Source organism: Osmerus eperlanus, unplaced genomic scaffold (genome assembly GCF_963692335.1).
Source record: "Osmerus eperlanus unplaced genomic scaffold, fOsmEpe2.1 SCAFFOLD_242, whole genome shotgun sequence".
NCBI classification, from domain to species: Eukaryota; Metazoa; Chordata; class Actinopteri; order Osmeriformes; family Osmeridae; genus Osmerus; species Osmerus eperlanus.
In genome coordinates, this window is record NW_026911278.1 from 1,003 (window position 1) to 17,294 (window position 16,292).

The 16,292-nt window shown below is 50.1% G+C and overlaps 1 protein-coding gene across 2 annotated transcripts; it reads left to right on the plus strand.

Moving 5' to 3' along the window:
* The first annotated feature begins 291 nt into the window (after positions 1-291).
* On the plus strand, positions 292-16,243 carry LOC134015825 (disks large homolog 4-like). 2 transcript variants are annotated; one of them, XM_062455358.1, is made up of 17 exons: positions 292-1,123; positions 3,555-3,605; positions 4,180-4,304; positions 4,437-4,606; positions 4,705-4,841; positions 5,457-5,604; positions 6,066-6,607; positions 6,892-6,994; positions 7,133-7,235; positions 8,225-8,401; positions 8,819-8,856; positions 8,947-8,994; positions 9,253-9,354; positions 9,546-9,718; positions 12,073-12,185; positions 12,359-12,450; positions 14,989-16,243. In XM_062455358.1, the coding sequence occupies exons 1-17, from the start codon at positions 1,034-1,036 to the stop codon at positions 15,093-15,095; spliced, it is 2,319 nt and encodes a 772-aa protein (XP_062311342.1). In that variant the 5' UTR covers positions 292-1,033; the 3' UTR covers positions 15,096-16,243. The 2 variants fall into 2 exon arrangements, with proteins under 2 accessions (XP_062311342.1, XP_062311343.1); XM_062455359.1 differs by having other exon boundaries at positions 12,076-12,185.
* Positions 16,244-16,292: the final 49 nt, after the last annotated feature.

Sequence of the window (16,292 nt, forward strand, 5' to 3'; positions counted from 1 at the left end):
CTCTTCTCTTTTCTTCCTCTTCTCTTCCTCTCCTCTCCTCTCCTCTCCTCTTATCTTCTCTTCCTCTTCTCCTCCTCTCCTCTTCTCTTCTCTCCTATCCTACCCTACCCTATCCTATCCTCTTCCTCTCCTCTTTTCCTCTCCTCTTCTCTCCTCTTCTCTCCTCTTCTCTCCTCTTCTCTCCTCTCCTCTCCTCCTCTTCTCTTCTCTTCCTCTTCTCTGTATTTAATTCTGACCAAGTAACACGTCACTTGGGGGTGGAGAATCCTTTCAGATGGAGAGAAGAGAGAGAGAAACAGAGAGAAAGGAGAGAGCAAGGGAGAGAGGTGAGAGAAAGGCAGAGAGAGAGAGAGAGAGAGAGAGAGAGTAAGAGTGAGGGCGGCAGAGAGAGAAAGAGAGTGAGAGGCAGAGAGAGAGACCGTTGTTAGAGAGAGCAGAATTGTCAGCAACCATGGCCCATAGTAGAGATGGATACATACAGCCTTGAACACGACGCTTCATCTTCTCTCCGGGCGCCGCGAACCGTCCCGCCTTCACCATTACTGGAGCGGATTAACACCCTGCTCTCGCGGATGAATGAACGGTTAACTGTGTTGGTATGCCGTGGATAACTGGGTGTTCATGGACAGACATTCGGTTCTACCGGGGATCTAGACAATGAAAAGGGTGATTTATTTACCACCGTTGCTATACTGTAGCCCCTCGTGCGCTTCTGGTACAGTCGGTCACGACTTCGTATTACTGATGGTTTGATTCGTTCTACAGTTTTTATCGAACGGATTCAAGTCATATTTACGATTTATTCCGGGGGCTTTGCTCTTTGACTGAAGGGTTGCGCGAGGACTATAACGTTAATTTACTTAATCACCGTGCCAGAGTTATTTTGTTAGATTGGTTTAACGAGACCCTTATTTAAATATATATATGTTCACTGCGCTCCTCGCGCCCCCTCCCCCTCATCCTGCTGCTCTCGCGCCGTCTCCCGGGGGCTCGCCTGTAGTGAGGAGAACTCCGGAGGCCGCCGGTAGCCGGTATGTTTGTGTCGGTGTGGTACGCAAAGAAGATGGGTCGCCGCTTCATCAATAACGTCCGCAAAGCCAAGAAACAGCGTCAACAACTAATGGTAGGACACCTTGCCCCTCCCCCTCCTCCTCTCCCCTCTTTCCTCTTTCCTCCTCCCCCTCCTCCTCCTCTCTCTCCTCTCTCCTCCCCCTCCTCCTTCCCCTCCTCTCCTCTCCTCTATCTTGCCCCTTCCCTCTCTTTCTCTGTAGTCTTAATATTGCACATTCATTTACAAGATTAACTTCCTTGGGAATGAATGTGTGTGTGTTTGTGTAAGTGTGTGTGTTTGGTGCCCAGGAGGATTCTCATTCTCAATCCTGATTGGCTGGTCATCTCTGAGGTCATCTTAACTCAAAGCCTTAGCGTGGGACCAACACACACACACATTGAGTGGGCAGAGTGTGTACATCTGTTAGTTGTAATGTTTAAAACAGCAACAGAGGAGAAGATGGAGAGATAGAGGAGAGAGAGGGGGAGGATGGAGGGATGGAGGATGGAGAGGGGGAGGATGGAGGGATGGAGGATGGAGAGGGGGAGGATGGAGGGATGGAGGATGGAGAGGGAGAGGATGGAGGGATGGAGGATGGAGGGATGGAGGATGGAGAGGGGGAGGAGAAGAGGGAAAGAAGCTGTCAAGAGAGGATGTGAGAAATCCCTTTAATTAATTCAAAAAGAAGGGATTTACTGGACTGTACACACACACTCTCTCTGCTATAGATCCATTTACACACAAGAGACTCATCCCACTGAATGTATGCTGACACTAAAACTATCATCTTCTTCCTCCCTTCTCCTCTTTCCTCTCCTCTCTCCTCTCCTCCCCCCCCTTCTTCCATCTTCTCCTCCCCTCCCTTCTCCCCTCTTCTCCTCTCCTCTCCCCTCCTCTTCTCCTCTCCCCTCCTCCTCTCTCCTCTTCTCCTCTCCACTCCTCCTCTCCTCTTCTCCTCTCCCCTCCTCCTCTCCTCTTCTCTCCCCTCCTCTTCTCCTCTCCCCTCCTCTTCTCCTCTCCCCTTCTCCTCTCCCCTCCTCTTCTCCTCTCCTCTCCCCTCCTCTTCTCCTCTCCCCTCCCCTCCTCCTCTCCCCTCTTCTCCTCTCCCCTCCTCCTCTCTCCTCTTCTCCTCTCCTCTCCCCTCCTCTCCCCTCCTCCCCTCCTCTTCTCCTCTCCCCTCCTCTTCTCCTCTCCCCTCCTCCTCTCCTCTCCCCTCCTCTTCTCCTCTCCCCTCCTCTACTCCTCTCCTCCCCTCCCTTCTCCCCTCTTCTCCTCTCCCCTCCTCTCCCCTCCTCTTCTCTCCCCTCTTCTCCTCTCCCCTCCTCTTCTCCTCTCCCCTCCTCCTCTCCTCTCCCCTCCCCTCCTTCTCTCTCCTCTTCTCCTCTCCTCTCCCCTCCCCTCCTCTTCTCCTCTCCTCTCCCCTCCTCTCCCCTCCTCTTCTCCTCTCCCCTCCTCTTCTCCTCTCCCCTCCTCCTCTCTCCTCTTCTCCTCTCCCCTCCTCCTCTCCTCTCCCCTCCTCTTCTCCTCTCCCCTCCTCTTCTCCTCTCCTCCCCTCCCTTCTCACCTCTTCACCTCTCCCTTCCTCTCCTCTTCTCCTTTCCCCTCTTCTCCTCTCCCCTCCTCTTCTCCTCTCCCCTCCTCCTCTCACTCTCTCTTACATAATAAGTTGCAATGTTTAAATAAAGAGCTTTCTCTCCTTTGCCATTCTTTCACTAGAGAGAGAGAGAGAGAGACATAGAGAGAGAAGTAGAGAGAGAGGGGGGGATTGAGGGAGGAGAGAGGGATGGAAGGAGGAGAGGGAGAGATGGAGGAAAGAGATATAGGAATAGAGAGGAAGAGGGATGGAAGGAGGAGACAGAGGGATGGAGGGAGGAGAGAGAGAGTAATGGAGGGCGGAGAGAGAAGTATGAAGAGATAGAGGGATGGAGGGAGGAGAAAGAGAGCAAGTGTGTATGTTGTGTGGCACATCTGTGTTACATACACAGCTGGTGCAGTGTGTGTGTGTGTGTGTGTGTGTATGTCAGGAGGCTGTGTGTGTGTGTGGGTGCAGTCAGAAGTCTGTATGTCAGGATGCTATGTGTGTGTGTGTGCAGTCAGAAGTCTGTATGTGTGTCTGTCAGGATGCTATGTGTGTGTGTGTGTATGCACAGCTGTTTTAGGTTCAGTGGAAGTGTGTATGAGTAGTGCAGGCTGGGTGAGTCTATCACACATACATATTTTACATTCAGTGAGTGGGAGGCTGTGTGTGCGTGTGTGTGTATGTGTGTGTGCATGGGAAAAATGCGAGAGGGAGACGGTTGCCGTGGAAACCACGGTTGCCTTGGTAACAGGATCCCCAAAGGGATCAGCAGATGTTGCTATGGAGTTGTCATGGCAACGAGTGGCTAGAAGAGATGTGATGCTTCTCTGCCAAATTGACACTGAACTCGTCTTTCCTCTCTCTCTCTCCTCATCTCTCCCTATCTCCTCATCTCTCAACCTCTCTCTCATTCTCTCTCTCCAGATGAATGGGTGTGCAGGGGAGGTGGAGTATGAAGAAATCACTCTGGAGAGGGTGAGAGCACACACACACATAGATACAAGATGCTGGTCCATAGATACAGGGTGGTAGTCCATAGATACAGGGTGGTAGTCCATAGATACAAGGTGGTAGTCCATAGATACAGGGTGGTAGTCCATAGATACAGGGTGGTAGTCCATAGATACAAGGTGGTAGTCTATAGATACAGGGTTGTAGTCCATAGATACAGGGTGGTAGTCCATAGATACGAGGTGGTAGTCCATAGATACAGGGTGGTAGTCCATAGATACAGGGTGGTAGTCCATAGATACGAGGTGGTAGTCCATAGATACAGGGTGGTAGTCCATAGATACAGGGTGGTAGTCCATAGATACAAGGTGCTGGTCCATAGCAACAGAGCCCAAGCCCTAGTAACCAACAGCCAGCCACTATGGAAGGTACCCTGTGGGGACCTGAGAAGCACAGTAGTTTGAATCAGCTCGTTTCAAAGAGTTTTCTTCTGCAAGGAAAGGCTGGCTAGTTAACTAGCATGAAACAACATAACAGTGAGTGGTGTGTGTGTGTGTATCTCCGTGTGGTGTGTGTTTATGTGTGTGTATGTGTGTAGGGTAACTCAGGCCTTGGCTTCAGCATTGCGGGGGGAACAGACAACCCCCACATCGGAGACGACCCCAGCATCTTCATCACCAAGATCATCCCTGGGGGAGCTGCAGCACAGGACGGCAGGCTGAGGTACACACACACTCACTCACACACACTCACACACACTCACACACTCACATTTTCCAGAAGTCTCCTGCTGACTTGTGTGTGCATGTGTCTGTGTGTGTGTATCTGTGGGTGTATCTGTGTGTGTGTGTGCAGGGTGAACGACAGCGTGCTGCTGGTGAACGAGGTGGATGTACGTGAGGTGAGCCACAGCGTGGCGGTGGAGGCTCTGAAGGAGGCGGGGCCGGTGGTGCGTCTCTACGTCAGCCGACACAGGCCACCTGCCGAGAAGGTCATCGAGGTCAAACTGGTCAAGGGCCCCAAAGGTGTGTGTGTGCAAGGCTGGGGTTTAGCATATCGGGGGTAGTGTGTGTGGGTGTTTTCTAACCGGTGTGTTTGTGTGTGTTCTAACTGGTGTGTGCAGGGTTGGGGTTCAGCATAGCAGGGGGTGTGGGTAACCAGCATGTTCCTGGAGACAACAGCATCTACGTCACCAAGATCATCGAGGGGGGCACTGCCCACAGGGATGGACGACTGCAGATAGGGGACAAGATACTGGCCGTGAGACACACACACACACACTCACTCACTCACTCACTCACTCACTCACTCACACCACACACTCACACACACCACACACCAGATACACGCACCACACACCCCCTCCCCTCTGCAGATAGGGGACAAGATACTGGCCGTGAGACACACACACACACACACACTCACTCACTCACTCACTCACTCACTCACTCACACCACACACTCACACACACCACACACCAGATACACGCACCACACACCCCCTCCCCTCTGCAGATAGGGGACAAGATACTGGCCGTGAGACACACACACACACACACACACACTCACTCACTCACACCACACACTCACACACACCACACACCAGATACACACACCACACACCCCCTCCCCTCTGCAGATAGGGGACAAGATACTGGCCGTGAGACACACACACACACACACACTCACTCACTCACTCACACCACACACTCACACACACCACACACCAGATACACACACCACACACCCCCTCCCCTCTGCAGATAGGGGACAAGATACTGGCCGTGAGACACACACACACACACTCACTCACACCAGATACACACACCACACACCCCCTCCTCTCTCACCCCCTCACCCCCCTGTCCTCCCCAGGTGAACAGCCTGCGTCTAGAGGAGGTGTTACACGAGGACGCCGTCACAGCACTGAAGAACACAGCTGAGGTTGTGTACCTGCGGGTCGCCAAGACAACACAAATGTACACACCTGAGCTGGGCTGCATCCCTCCAGACCTTACCAGCTGTACGTGACACACCCTCTCACACACACACTCTCACACACACCCTACCAGCTGTACGTGACACACCCTCTCACACACACACTCTCACACACACCCTACCAGCTGTACGTGTCACACACTCTCACACACACACACACACTCTCACACACACCTTACCAGTTGTACGTGTCACACACTCTCACACACACACTTGATTTGTCTATCTATCCTTGTGGGGACTCAATTCAGTCCCATTCAAAAATCAGCTTTCCCTAACCCCTAACCATAACCCCACATAGGTACACACACCTCAGAAACACACACACATTACACACATACACACACCACATGGTGAACATACAGTACCAGTCAAAAGTTTGACTGGTACTGTATGTATGTAAATACTTACAGAAGTTTGATCTCAGTACATCTCTCTCGCTCTTTCTCTCCCTCTCTCCCTCTTTCTCCCTCCCTCTCCACTCAGCCTACATGGATCCAGACCTGGGTCACCCCAACTACCTGACAGATTACCCACAGTCCCTGGGCCCCCCCTCACCTCGCCACTACTCCCCCCTGCCCCGAGGCATGCTGGGATTGGGGGAGGAGGATTATGGCCGGGACGGGAGGAGGGTGTGTGTGGGGGAGGATGAGTACAGCAGGGAGGCGAGGAGGGTGTGTGTGGGGGAGGATGAGTACAGCAGGGAGGCGAGGAGGGTGTGTGTGGGGGAGGATGAGTACAGCAGGGAGGCGAGGAGGGTGTGTGTGGGGGAGGATGAGTACAGCAGGGAGGCGAGGAGGGTGTGTGTGGGGGAGGATGAGTACAGCAGGGAGGCGAGGAGGGTGTGTGTGGGGGAGGATGAGTACAGCAGGGAGGCGAGGAGGGTGTGTGTGCACAGGGGGTCCACAGGGTTGGGCTTCAACATCGTGGGGGGGGAGGATGGGGAGGGCATCTTCATCTCCTTCATCCTGGCAGGAGGTCCGGCCGACCTGAGCGGGGAGCTGCACAAGGGGGACCAGATCATCAGTGTGAGTGCTTCTGTACACACATTTATATATACACATATATATCCATACAAACACATACATATAGACATATACAGACACATATACATACATATATACACACACATACCTATACAAGATATGATATGATACAAGATGTGTGTTGTGTGTGTGTTTTGTCTGTGTATGTGCGTGTGTTGTGTGTTTTGTGCATGTGTGTGTGTGTGTGCATGTGTGTGTGTGCGTGCGTGTGTGCATGTGTGTGTGTGTGCATGTGTGTGTGCGTGCGTGTGTGTGTGTGTGTACAGGTGAACGGGGTGGACCTGCGTCGTGCCACTCATGAGCAGGCAGCAGCAGCTCTGAAGAACGCAGGACAGACGGTCACCATCGTGGCACAGTACCGACCTGAGGGTAACTACTGCTAACTAGTACTGTTAACTAGCACTGTTAACTAGCACTGCTAACTAGCACTGCTAACTAGCACTGTTAACTAGCACTGCTAACTATTGCTGCTAACAAGCACTGCTAACTGTGTGTGTGTGTTTGTAGAGTACAGCAGGTTTGAAGCTAAGATCCATGACCTGAGAGAGCAGATGATGAACAACAGCATGAGCTCTGGAGCCCTGAGGGCCAACCGCACCTTCTACCTCAGGTACCAGCACATACACTGATCCCTCTACCTCAGGTACCAGCACATACACTGATCCCTCTACCTCAGGTACCAGCACATACACTGATCCCTCTACCTCAGGTACCAGCACATACACTGATCCCTCTACCTCAGGTACCAGCACATACACTGATCCCTCTACCTCAGGTACCAGCACATACACTGATCCCTCTACCTCAGGTACCAGCACATACACTGATCCCTCTACCTCAGGTACCAGCACATACACTGATCCCTCTACCTCAGGTACCAGCACATACACTGATCCCTCTACCTCAGGTACCAGCACATACACTGATCCCTCTACCTCAGGTACCAGCACATACACTGATCCCTCTACCTCAGGTACCAGCACATACACTGATCCCTCTACCTCAGGTACCAGCACATACACTGATCCCTCTACCTCAGGTACCAGCACATACACTGATCCCTCTACCTCAGGTACCAGCACATACACTGATCCCTCTACCTCAGGTACCAGCACATACACTGATCCCTCTACCTCAGGTACCAGCACATACACTGATCCCTCTACCTCAGGTACCAGCACATACACTGATCCCTCTACCTCAGGTACCAGCACATACACTGATCCCTCTACCTCAGGTACCAGCACATACACTGATCCCTCTACCTCAGGTACCAGCACATACAATAATAGATTATGTTATATACCGTAAAAGTGTGTATTTATGTGTGTATGTGTGCGTGGGTGTGTGTGTGCGTGGGTGTGTGTGTGTTTGTGGGTGTGTGTGTGCGTGGGTGTGTGTGTGCGTGGGTGTGTGTGTGCGTGGGTGTGTGTGTGCGTGGGTGTGTGTGTGCGTGGGTGTGTGTGTGTGCGTGGGTGTGTGTGTGCGTGGGTGTGTGTGTGCGTGGGTGTGTGTGTGCGTGGGTGTGTGTGTGCGTGGGTGTGTGTGTGCGTGGGTGTGTGGGTGTGTGTGTGTGCGTGGGTGTGTGTGTGCGTGCAGGGCCCTGCTGGACTATGACCCCGGGCTGGACGGAGGGGCTCTGAGCCAGGCGCTTGGCTTCAGCTTCGGGGAGGTTCTGCACGTGTCCGACTGCAGCGACGAGGACTGGTGGCAGGCCAGACGCCTCAACCACCAGGGGGAGCTGGAGGGGCTGGGATACATACCCAGCAAGCACAGGTACACACACGCACACCATACACCACATCCCATACACACATACACACCATACCCAGCAAGCACAGGTACACACACGCACACCATACACCACATCCCATACACACATACACACCATACCCAGCAAGCACAGGTACACACACGCACACCATACACCACATCCCATACACACATACACACCATACCCAGCAAGCACAGGTACACACACGCACACCATACACCACATCCCATACACACATACACACCATACCCAGCAAGCACAGGTACACACACGCACACCACCATACACCACATCCCATACACACATACACACCATACACGACAAGTACAGGTACTCTCTCCCTCTCAAACACACATATCCAGCATTCACAGCTAGACACACATGAAAGTCAGTTTCTCTGTTTCTCTTTTGGATTTCAGGTTGGAAAGAAAAGAGTGGTCTAGAATGAAAAACAAAGGTGGGTGTGTGCGTGTGAGAAACAGTGTGTCTGTCTTTCTGTGTTGTGTGACATTTAGGATGTAATAAATGTCAGTCCTGTGTGTTGCAGGCAGAGACGGCTTTGTCCACAGCTATGAGATGGTCACTCAGATAGAAGGTCTGATCCCCTCACTCCGTCTTCACCTCCTGACCGGCATCTTCTTTTACATCAGATGTGTGGTATGTAACAGTGTCTGCTCTCCTCTCCTCCTCTCTCTCCTCCTCCTTTCCTCCCTCCTCTCTCCTCCTCTCCTCTCCTCTCTCCTCATCCTCTCCTCTCTCCTCCTCTCCTCCCTCCTCTCTCCTCCTCTCCTCTCCTCCTCCTCTCCTCCTCTTCTCCTCTCTCCTCTTTCCTCCTCTCCTCTTCTTTCTCCAGTCCAGTACGCCAGACCGATCATCATCCTGGGTCCTACTAAGGACCGGGTCAATGACGACCTGCTGTCTGAGTTCCCTCAGCGCTTTGGCTCCTGTGTTCCCCGTAAGCACGCGCACACACACACACACACACACACAATAACACACGCACACACGTGCACACACACGTGCACACACACTATAACACACACGTACACACACACACACACACTATAACACACACACACACGTACACACACACACACACACACTATAACACACACATACACACCATGACCGCCCTCTCCCCCCCAGATACGACTCGCCCCCAGAGGGATTACGAGGTCGATGGGCGGGACTACCACTTTGTGTCGTCACGGGAACAGATGGAGAGGGACATCCAATCCCATCGCTTCATAGAGGCGGGTCAGTACAACAGCCACCTATACGGGACCAGCGTGCAGAGTGTCCGCCAGGTGGCAGAGCAGGTGAGGATGCTACATGCTAACTGTGACATTGGTAACCTATGGGTGCAGTAGTTACCATGCTACATGCTAACTGTGACATTGGTAACCTATGGGTGCAGTAGTTACCATGCTGCATGCTAATTGTCAATGATTTCCTCTGGATGCAGTAGTTAGCATGATACATGCTAACTGTGTATAAAGTGAATTCATAGACTACATTTAGTCTTCTTTTTTTTAAGACTAACAGCAGAGGAAGACAAGATTTTGTATTCAATCATTAAATGCTGGATAATGTTCCTGAACATGTTCTGATAATGCTGTGTGTGTATGGTGTGTGTGTGTATGGTGTGTGTGTGTGAGTGTATGGTGTATGGTGTGTGTATGGTGTATGGTGTGTGTATGGTGTATGGTGTGTGTATGGTGTATGGTGTGTGTATGGTGTGTGTGTGCGTGTATGGTGTATGGTGTGTGTGTGTGAGTGTGTATGGTGTGTGTATGGTGTATGGTGTGTGTGTGGTGTGTGGTGTATGGTGTGTGTGTGGTGTATGGTGTGTGTGTGGTGTATGGTGTGTGTGTGGTGTATGGTGTGTGTGTGGTGTATGGTGTGTGTATGGTGTATGGTGTGTGTATGGTGTATGGTGTGTGTGTGTGTGGTGTATGGTGTGTGTATGGTGTATGGTGTGTGTGTGGTGTATGGTGTGTGTGTGGTGTATGGTGTGTGTATGGTGTATGGTGTGTGTGTGTGGTGTATGGTGTGTGTGTGGTGTATGGTGTGTGTGTGGTGTGTGTGTGGTGTATGGTGTGTGTGTGGTGTATGGTGTGTGTGTGGTGTATGGTGTGTGTGTGGTGTATGGTGTCTGTGTGGTGTGTGTGGTGTATGGTGTGTGTGTGGTGTGTGTGTGGTGTATGGTGTGTGTGTGGTGTATGGTGTGTGTGTGGTGTATGGTGTGTGTGTGGTGTATGGTGTGTGTATGGTGTGTGTATGGTGTATGGTGTGTGTATGGTGTATGGTGTGTGTGTGGTGTATGGTGTGTGTGTGGTGTATGGTGTGTGTGTGGTGTATGGTGTGTGTGTGGTGTATGGTGTGTGTGTGGTGTGTGTATGGTGTATGGTGTGTGTGTGGTGTATGGTGTGTGTGTGGTGTATGGTGTGTGTGTGGTGTATGGTGTGTGTGTGTGGTGTGTGTATGGGGTATGGTGTGTGTGTGGTGTATGGTGTGTGTGTGGTGTATGGTGTGTGTATGGTGTATGGTGTGTGTGTGGTGTGTGTGTGGTGTATGGTGTGTGTGTGGTGTATGGTGTGTGTGTGGTGTATGGTGTGTGTGGTGTATGGTGTGTGTGTGTGGTGTATGGTGTGTGTATGGGGTATGGTGTGTGTGTGGTGTATGGTGTGTGTGTGGTGTATGGTGTGTGTGTGGTGTATGGTGTGTGTGGTGTATGGTGTGTGTGTGGTGTATGGTGTATGGTGTATGTGTGGTGTATGGTGTGTGTGTGGTGTATGGTGTATGGTGTATGTGTGGTGTATGGTGTGTGTGTGGTGTATGGTGTGTGTGGTGTATGGTGTGTGTGTGGTGTATGGTGTGTGTGTGGTGTATGGTGTGTGTGTGTATATGGTGTGTGTGTGTGTGTGTGTGGTGTATGGTGTGTGTGTGTGTATGGTGTGTGTGTGTGTATGGTGTGTGTGTGGTGTATGGTGTGTGTATGGTGTATGGTGTGTGTGTGTGTATGGTGTGTGTGTGGTGTATGGTGTGTGTGGTGTATGGTGTGTGTGTGGTGTATGGTGTATGGTGTGTGTATGGTGTGTGTGTGGTGTATGGTGTGTATGGTGTATGGTGTGTATGGTGTATGGTGTGTGTATGGTGTATGGTGTGTGTATGGTGTGTGTATGGTGTATGGTGTGTGTATGGTGTATGGTGTGTGTATGGTGTGTGTGTGGTGTATGGTGTGTGTGTGGTGTATGGTGTGTATGGTGTATGGTGTGTGTATGGTGTATGGTGTGTGTATGGTGTGTGTATGGTGTATGGTGTGTGTATGGTGTGTGTGTGGTGTATGGTGTGTGTATGGTGTGTGTATGGTGTATGGTGTGTGTATGGTGTGTGTGTGGTGTATGGTGTGTGTGTGGTGTATGGTGTGTGTATGGTGTATGGTGTGTGTATGGTGTGTGTATGGTGTATGGTGTGTGTATGGTGTGTGTATGGTGTATGGTGTGTGTATGGTGTGTGTGTGGTGTGTGGTGTATGGTGTGTATGGTGTATGGTGTGTGTGTATGGTGTGTGTGTGGTGTATGGTGTGTGTGTGGTGTATGGTGTGTATGGTGTATGGTGTGTGTATGGTGTATGGTGTGTGTATGGTGTGTGTGTGTGTGTGTGTGTTCAGCAGGGTAAACACTGCATCCTGGACGTGTCGGCTAACGCAGTGAGGAGACTCCAGGCTGCTCAGCTGCACCCCATCGCAATCTTCATCAGGCCTCGCTCTCTGGAGAACATCCTGTACGTGTGTGTGTCTGTGTGAGTGTGTGAGTGTGTGAGCGTGTGAGTGTGTTTGTATGAATGTGTGTGTGTGCGTAGTTTCACAAACATTTTACAAAAGATGAATAATAAGAATAAAGAGTGATGGTTTTAGATGAGATACTTGATTTTGTGTGTATGTGTGTGTGTTGCAGGGATCTGAACAAGCGTCTGACTGAGGAACAAGCCTTGAAGGCTCTGGACAGAGCAGTCAAACTGGAACAAGACTTCATTGAGTGTTTCACAGGTACTCTCTCTTCCTCTCTCTCTCCCTCCCTCCTCCCTCCTCTCCTCCCTCCTCCACTAACTCCTCTCTCCTCCCTCCTCCTCTCGTCTCTCCTCTCCTCTCTCCTCTCCTATCTCCTCTCCTCCACTAACTCTCCTCTCCTCCCTCCACTAAATCTCCTCTCCCTCCTCCTCCTCTCCTCTCTCCTCTCCTCCCTCCTCCACTAACTCTCCTCCCTCCTCCACTAAATCTCCTCTCCCTCCTCCTCCTCTCCTCTCCTCTCTCCCTCTCCTCCCTCCAAGTCAAGTCAGTTTATTTACAGAGGACATTTAAAACAGCCAATGCCGACCAAAGTGCTGTACAAAGTCATCAGATAAGGCAAAACAACAATAAGTAAGAACAACAGACAAACAACACAATTACAGTAAGCCCGAGTGACCCTAAACTGACTCGAAAGCCAAAGAATAAAAATATTTTTAAGACGAGACTTAAATGTCTCGGTGGTGGGGGATGACCTGATAAAAATTGGCCGTTTATTCCACAGAGTAGGGGCTACAGCTGAAAAGGCACCATCACCTTTTGTTTTGGGGCATGGAAGTGTGATACAGCCTAAGAAGATCTGAAATATACAATGGAGCCAATCCATGTTAAGCTTTAAAAACAAGTAACAACATCTTAAAATCTATTCTATATTTGACTGGCAACCAGTGAAGAGAGGCCAGTGAAGAGAGGCCAGTGAAGAGAGGCCAGTGAAGAGAGGCCAGTGAAGAGAGACCAGTGAAGAGAGACCAGTGAAGAGAGGCCAGTGAAGAGAGGCCAGTGAAGAGAGGCCAGTGAAGAGAGGCCAGTGAAGAGAGGCCAGTGGGGGAGATATGGTCCCTCTTCCTGGTACCAGTCAACATTCTAGCAGCCGCATTCTGGACAAGCTGCAGGCGTGATGATGATGATTGACAAATGCCATAATACAGAGAATTACAATAATCAATTTGAGACGATATAAGTGCGTGAATACCAATTTCCAAGTCCTTGAAAGAGAGGATGGAAGGAAGAAGGAAGGACGATTTTAGTTTTGCAATAGTCCTTAGATTAAAGAAACTACTAATTTTAGTGCCGAATCAAAGATAACACCCAAATTTCTGTCATGGGAATGTACATTGGAGGACAAGGGTAAAACATCAAACAGAATCACTTCAGTCTTACTCTCAATAAGTTGAAGAAATCCAGCACGGTTAGGATTAGGGTTAGTCATCCAGCACTGTTAGGGTTAGGGTTAGTCATCCAGCACTGTTAGGGTTAGTCATCCAGCACTGTTAGGGTTAGGGTTAATCATCCAGCACTGTTAGGGTTAGGGTTAGTCATCCAGCACTGTTAGGGTTAATCATCCAGCACTGTTAGGGTTAGGGTTAGTCATCCAGCACTGTTAGGGTTAGTCATCCAGCACTGTTAGGGTTAATCATCCAGCACTGTTAGGGTTAGGGTTAGTCATCCAGCACTGTTAGGGTTAATCATCCAGCACTGTTAGGGTTAGGGTTAATCATCCAGCACTGTTAGGGTTAGTCATCCAGCACTGTTAGGGTTAGGGTTAGTCATCCAGCACTGTTAGGGTTAGGGTTAATCATCCAGCACTGTTAGGGTTAGGGTTAATCATCCAGCACTGTTAGGGTTAGGGTTAGTCATCCAGCACTGTTAGGGTTAATCATCCAGCACTGTTAGGGTTAGTCATCCAGCACTGTTAGGGTTAGTCATCCAGCACTGTTAGGGTTAGTCATCCAGCACTGTTAGGGTTAGGGTTAATCATCCAGCACTGTTAGGGTTAGTCATCCAGCACTGTTAGGGTTAATCATCCAGCACTGTTAGGGTTAGGGTTAATCATCCAGCATGGTTAGGGTTAGTCATCCAGCACTGTTAGGGTTAGGGTTAGTCATCCAGCACTGTTAGGGTTAGGGTTAATCATCCAGCACTGTTAGGGTTAGGGTTAATCATCCAGCACTGTTAGGGTTAGGGTTAGTCATCCAGCACTGTTAGGGTTAATCATCCAGCACTGTTAGGGTTAGTCATCCAGCACTGTTAGGGTTAGGGTTAATCATCCAGCACTGTTAGGGTTAGGGTTAATCATCCAGCACTGTTAGGGTTAGGGTTAGTCATCCAGCACTGTTAGGGTTAATCATCCAGCACTGTTAGGGTTAATCATCCAGCACTGTTAGGGTTAGGGTTAGTCATCCAGCACTGTTAGGGTTAGGGTTAATCATCCAGCACTGTTAGGGTTAGGGTTAATCATCCAGCACTGTTAGGGTTAGGGTTAGTCATCCAGCACTGTTAGGGTTAGGGTTAATCATCCAGCACTGTTAGGGTTAGGGTTAATCATCCAGCACTGTTAGGGTTAGTCATCCAGCACTGTTAGGGTTAGGGTTAGTCATCCAGCACTGTTTAGCACTTGATATCTTTAAGGCTCAAAAAGGGACTCCAGAGAGTTGGTATCACTTGGTTTTAACGGTAAGTATAACTGTGTATCATCAGCATAACTCCTTCACTAACTCTCCTCTCTCCTCTCTCCTCCAGCCATCGTGGAGGGTCAGAGTTTTGAGGAGGTGTACCACCAGATCAGGAGCGTGATAGAGGAGCAGAGTGGACCGTACATCTGGGTGCCCGCCCGCGACCGCCTCTGATCGCCACGATGACCGGGGGGGGGTCAACATGACGACCGGGAACGGAACAACTGTCAGACTAGAAAACTCCAAGGAGAGGAGAAGGAGAGAAGAAGGAGAGGAGGATGAGAGTGTAAAGATGAAAGACTCAACATAAATAAATGAGTGGAGGATAAAGGGAAGATAGAGGAAGAGAAGAGGAACGAGAGATGGGGAGATACATGGAGGAAGGAGACGAGAGGGGGAAGATAGAGGAGGATTTAGGACCATTTGCAAAAAAAAAGCTTTAACTTGAAAAGTGTTGTTACCCTCTGGCACACCCTGAACCACCACCTGCCGACCAGAGTGTGTGTGTGTGTGCGTATGTGTGTCTGTGTGTGTGTGTGTGTTTGAATGGGCAGTAAAGTGACTAGGGTCAGTATGAATATATTGTATTAATTATTACTATGTGAAAACCTGACCCAAACAGATGCTACTATTTATATCTTACTGTTCATTTAGATATATACTTACATGATGGAGAGAGGGTGTGTGTGTGTGAGTGTGTGTGTGTGTGTGTGTGTGAGTGAAGGGTTTTTGTACATAGAGACATATTTGACTGTATTATATCTATGGGGCTTAAACAGAGAATTCAGGGCTAAAACACTACAATACCCACAATCCTCTCTGCTAGCGATAACACTAATGGACTACAATACCCAAAGTCCTCTCTGCTGTGGAACTACATGGCCCACAATTCCCTGCTGGCGAGTATCTCTGCCTAGCGTGGAGGGTGTCGAGGCCCTGTGAGTATGGCCCCACCAGACAGGACTGATTACTGTGATTCAGGGTTGGCATATCACAAACACACACACACACACCATACACACTCACACACACACACCGTACACACTCACACACATTGGCATACACACACAAACATACACACTGACATACACACATGCACACATATGCACATACACACACTGTCATGAACACTAACGTTCACACGCTTGCATATTCACACACACATTAACATGCACTCACTCACACACACTCGCTCACACCCCCCCCTCAAAGTCACACACATCCTAGGTAGCAGAGCAGAGTGTTAGGGTTAGACGAGAGGCTTGGAAGACGAGGAGTCCTTCAGCTCAATGTAAAATAGTAAAATCTTGAAATAAATTCCTTAAAAAACTTTTGTTTCTACTGTACCTTAATCTCCCCGCTGGAGCGCCC

Bases quoted from the DNA above. Each gene is read 5' to 3' on its own strand.
- LOC134015825 (XM_062455358.1), top strand. From the start codon at position 1,034: ATGTTTGTGTCGGTGTGGTACGCAAAGAAGATGGGTCGCCGCTTCATC. The intron at 1,124-3,554 runs GTAGGACACCTT...CTCTCTCTCCAG, and splicing joins AACAGCGTCAACAACTAATG to ATGAATGGGTGTGCAGGGGA. The intron at 8,995-9,252 runs GTCTGATCCCCT...TTCTTTCTCCAG, and splicing joins GATGGTCACTCAGATAGAAG to TCCAGTACGCCAGACCGATC.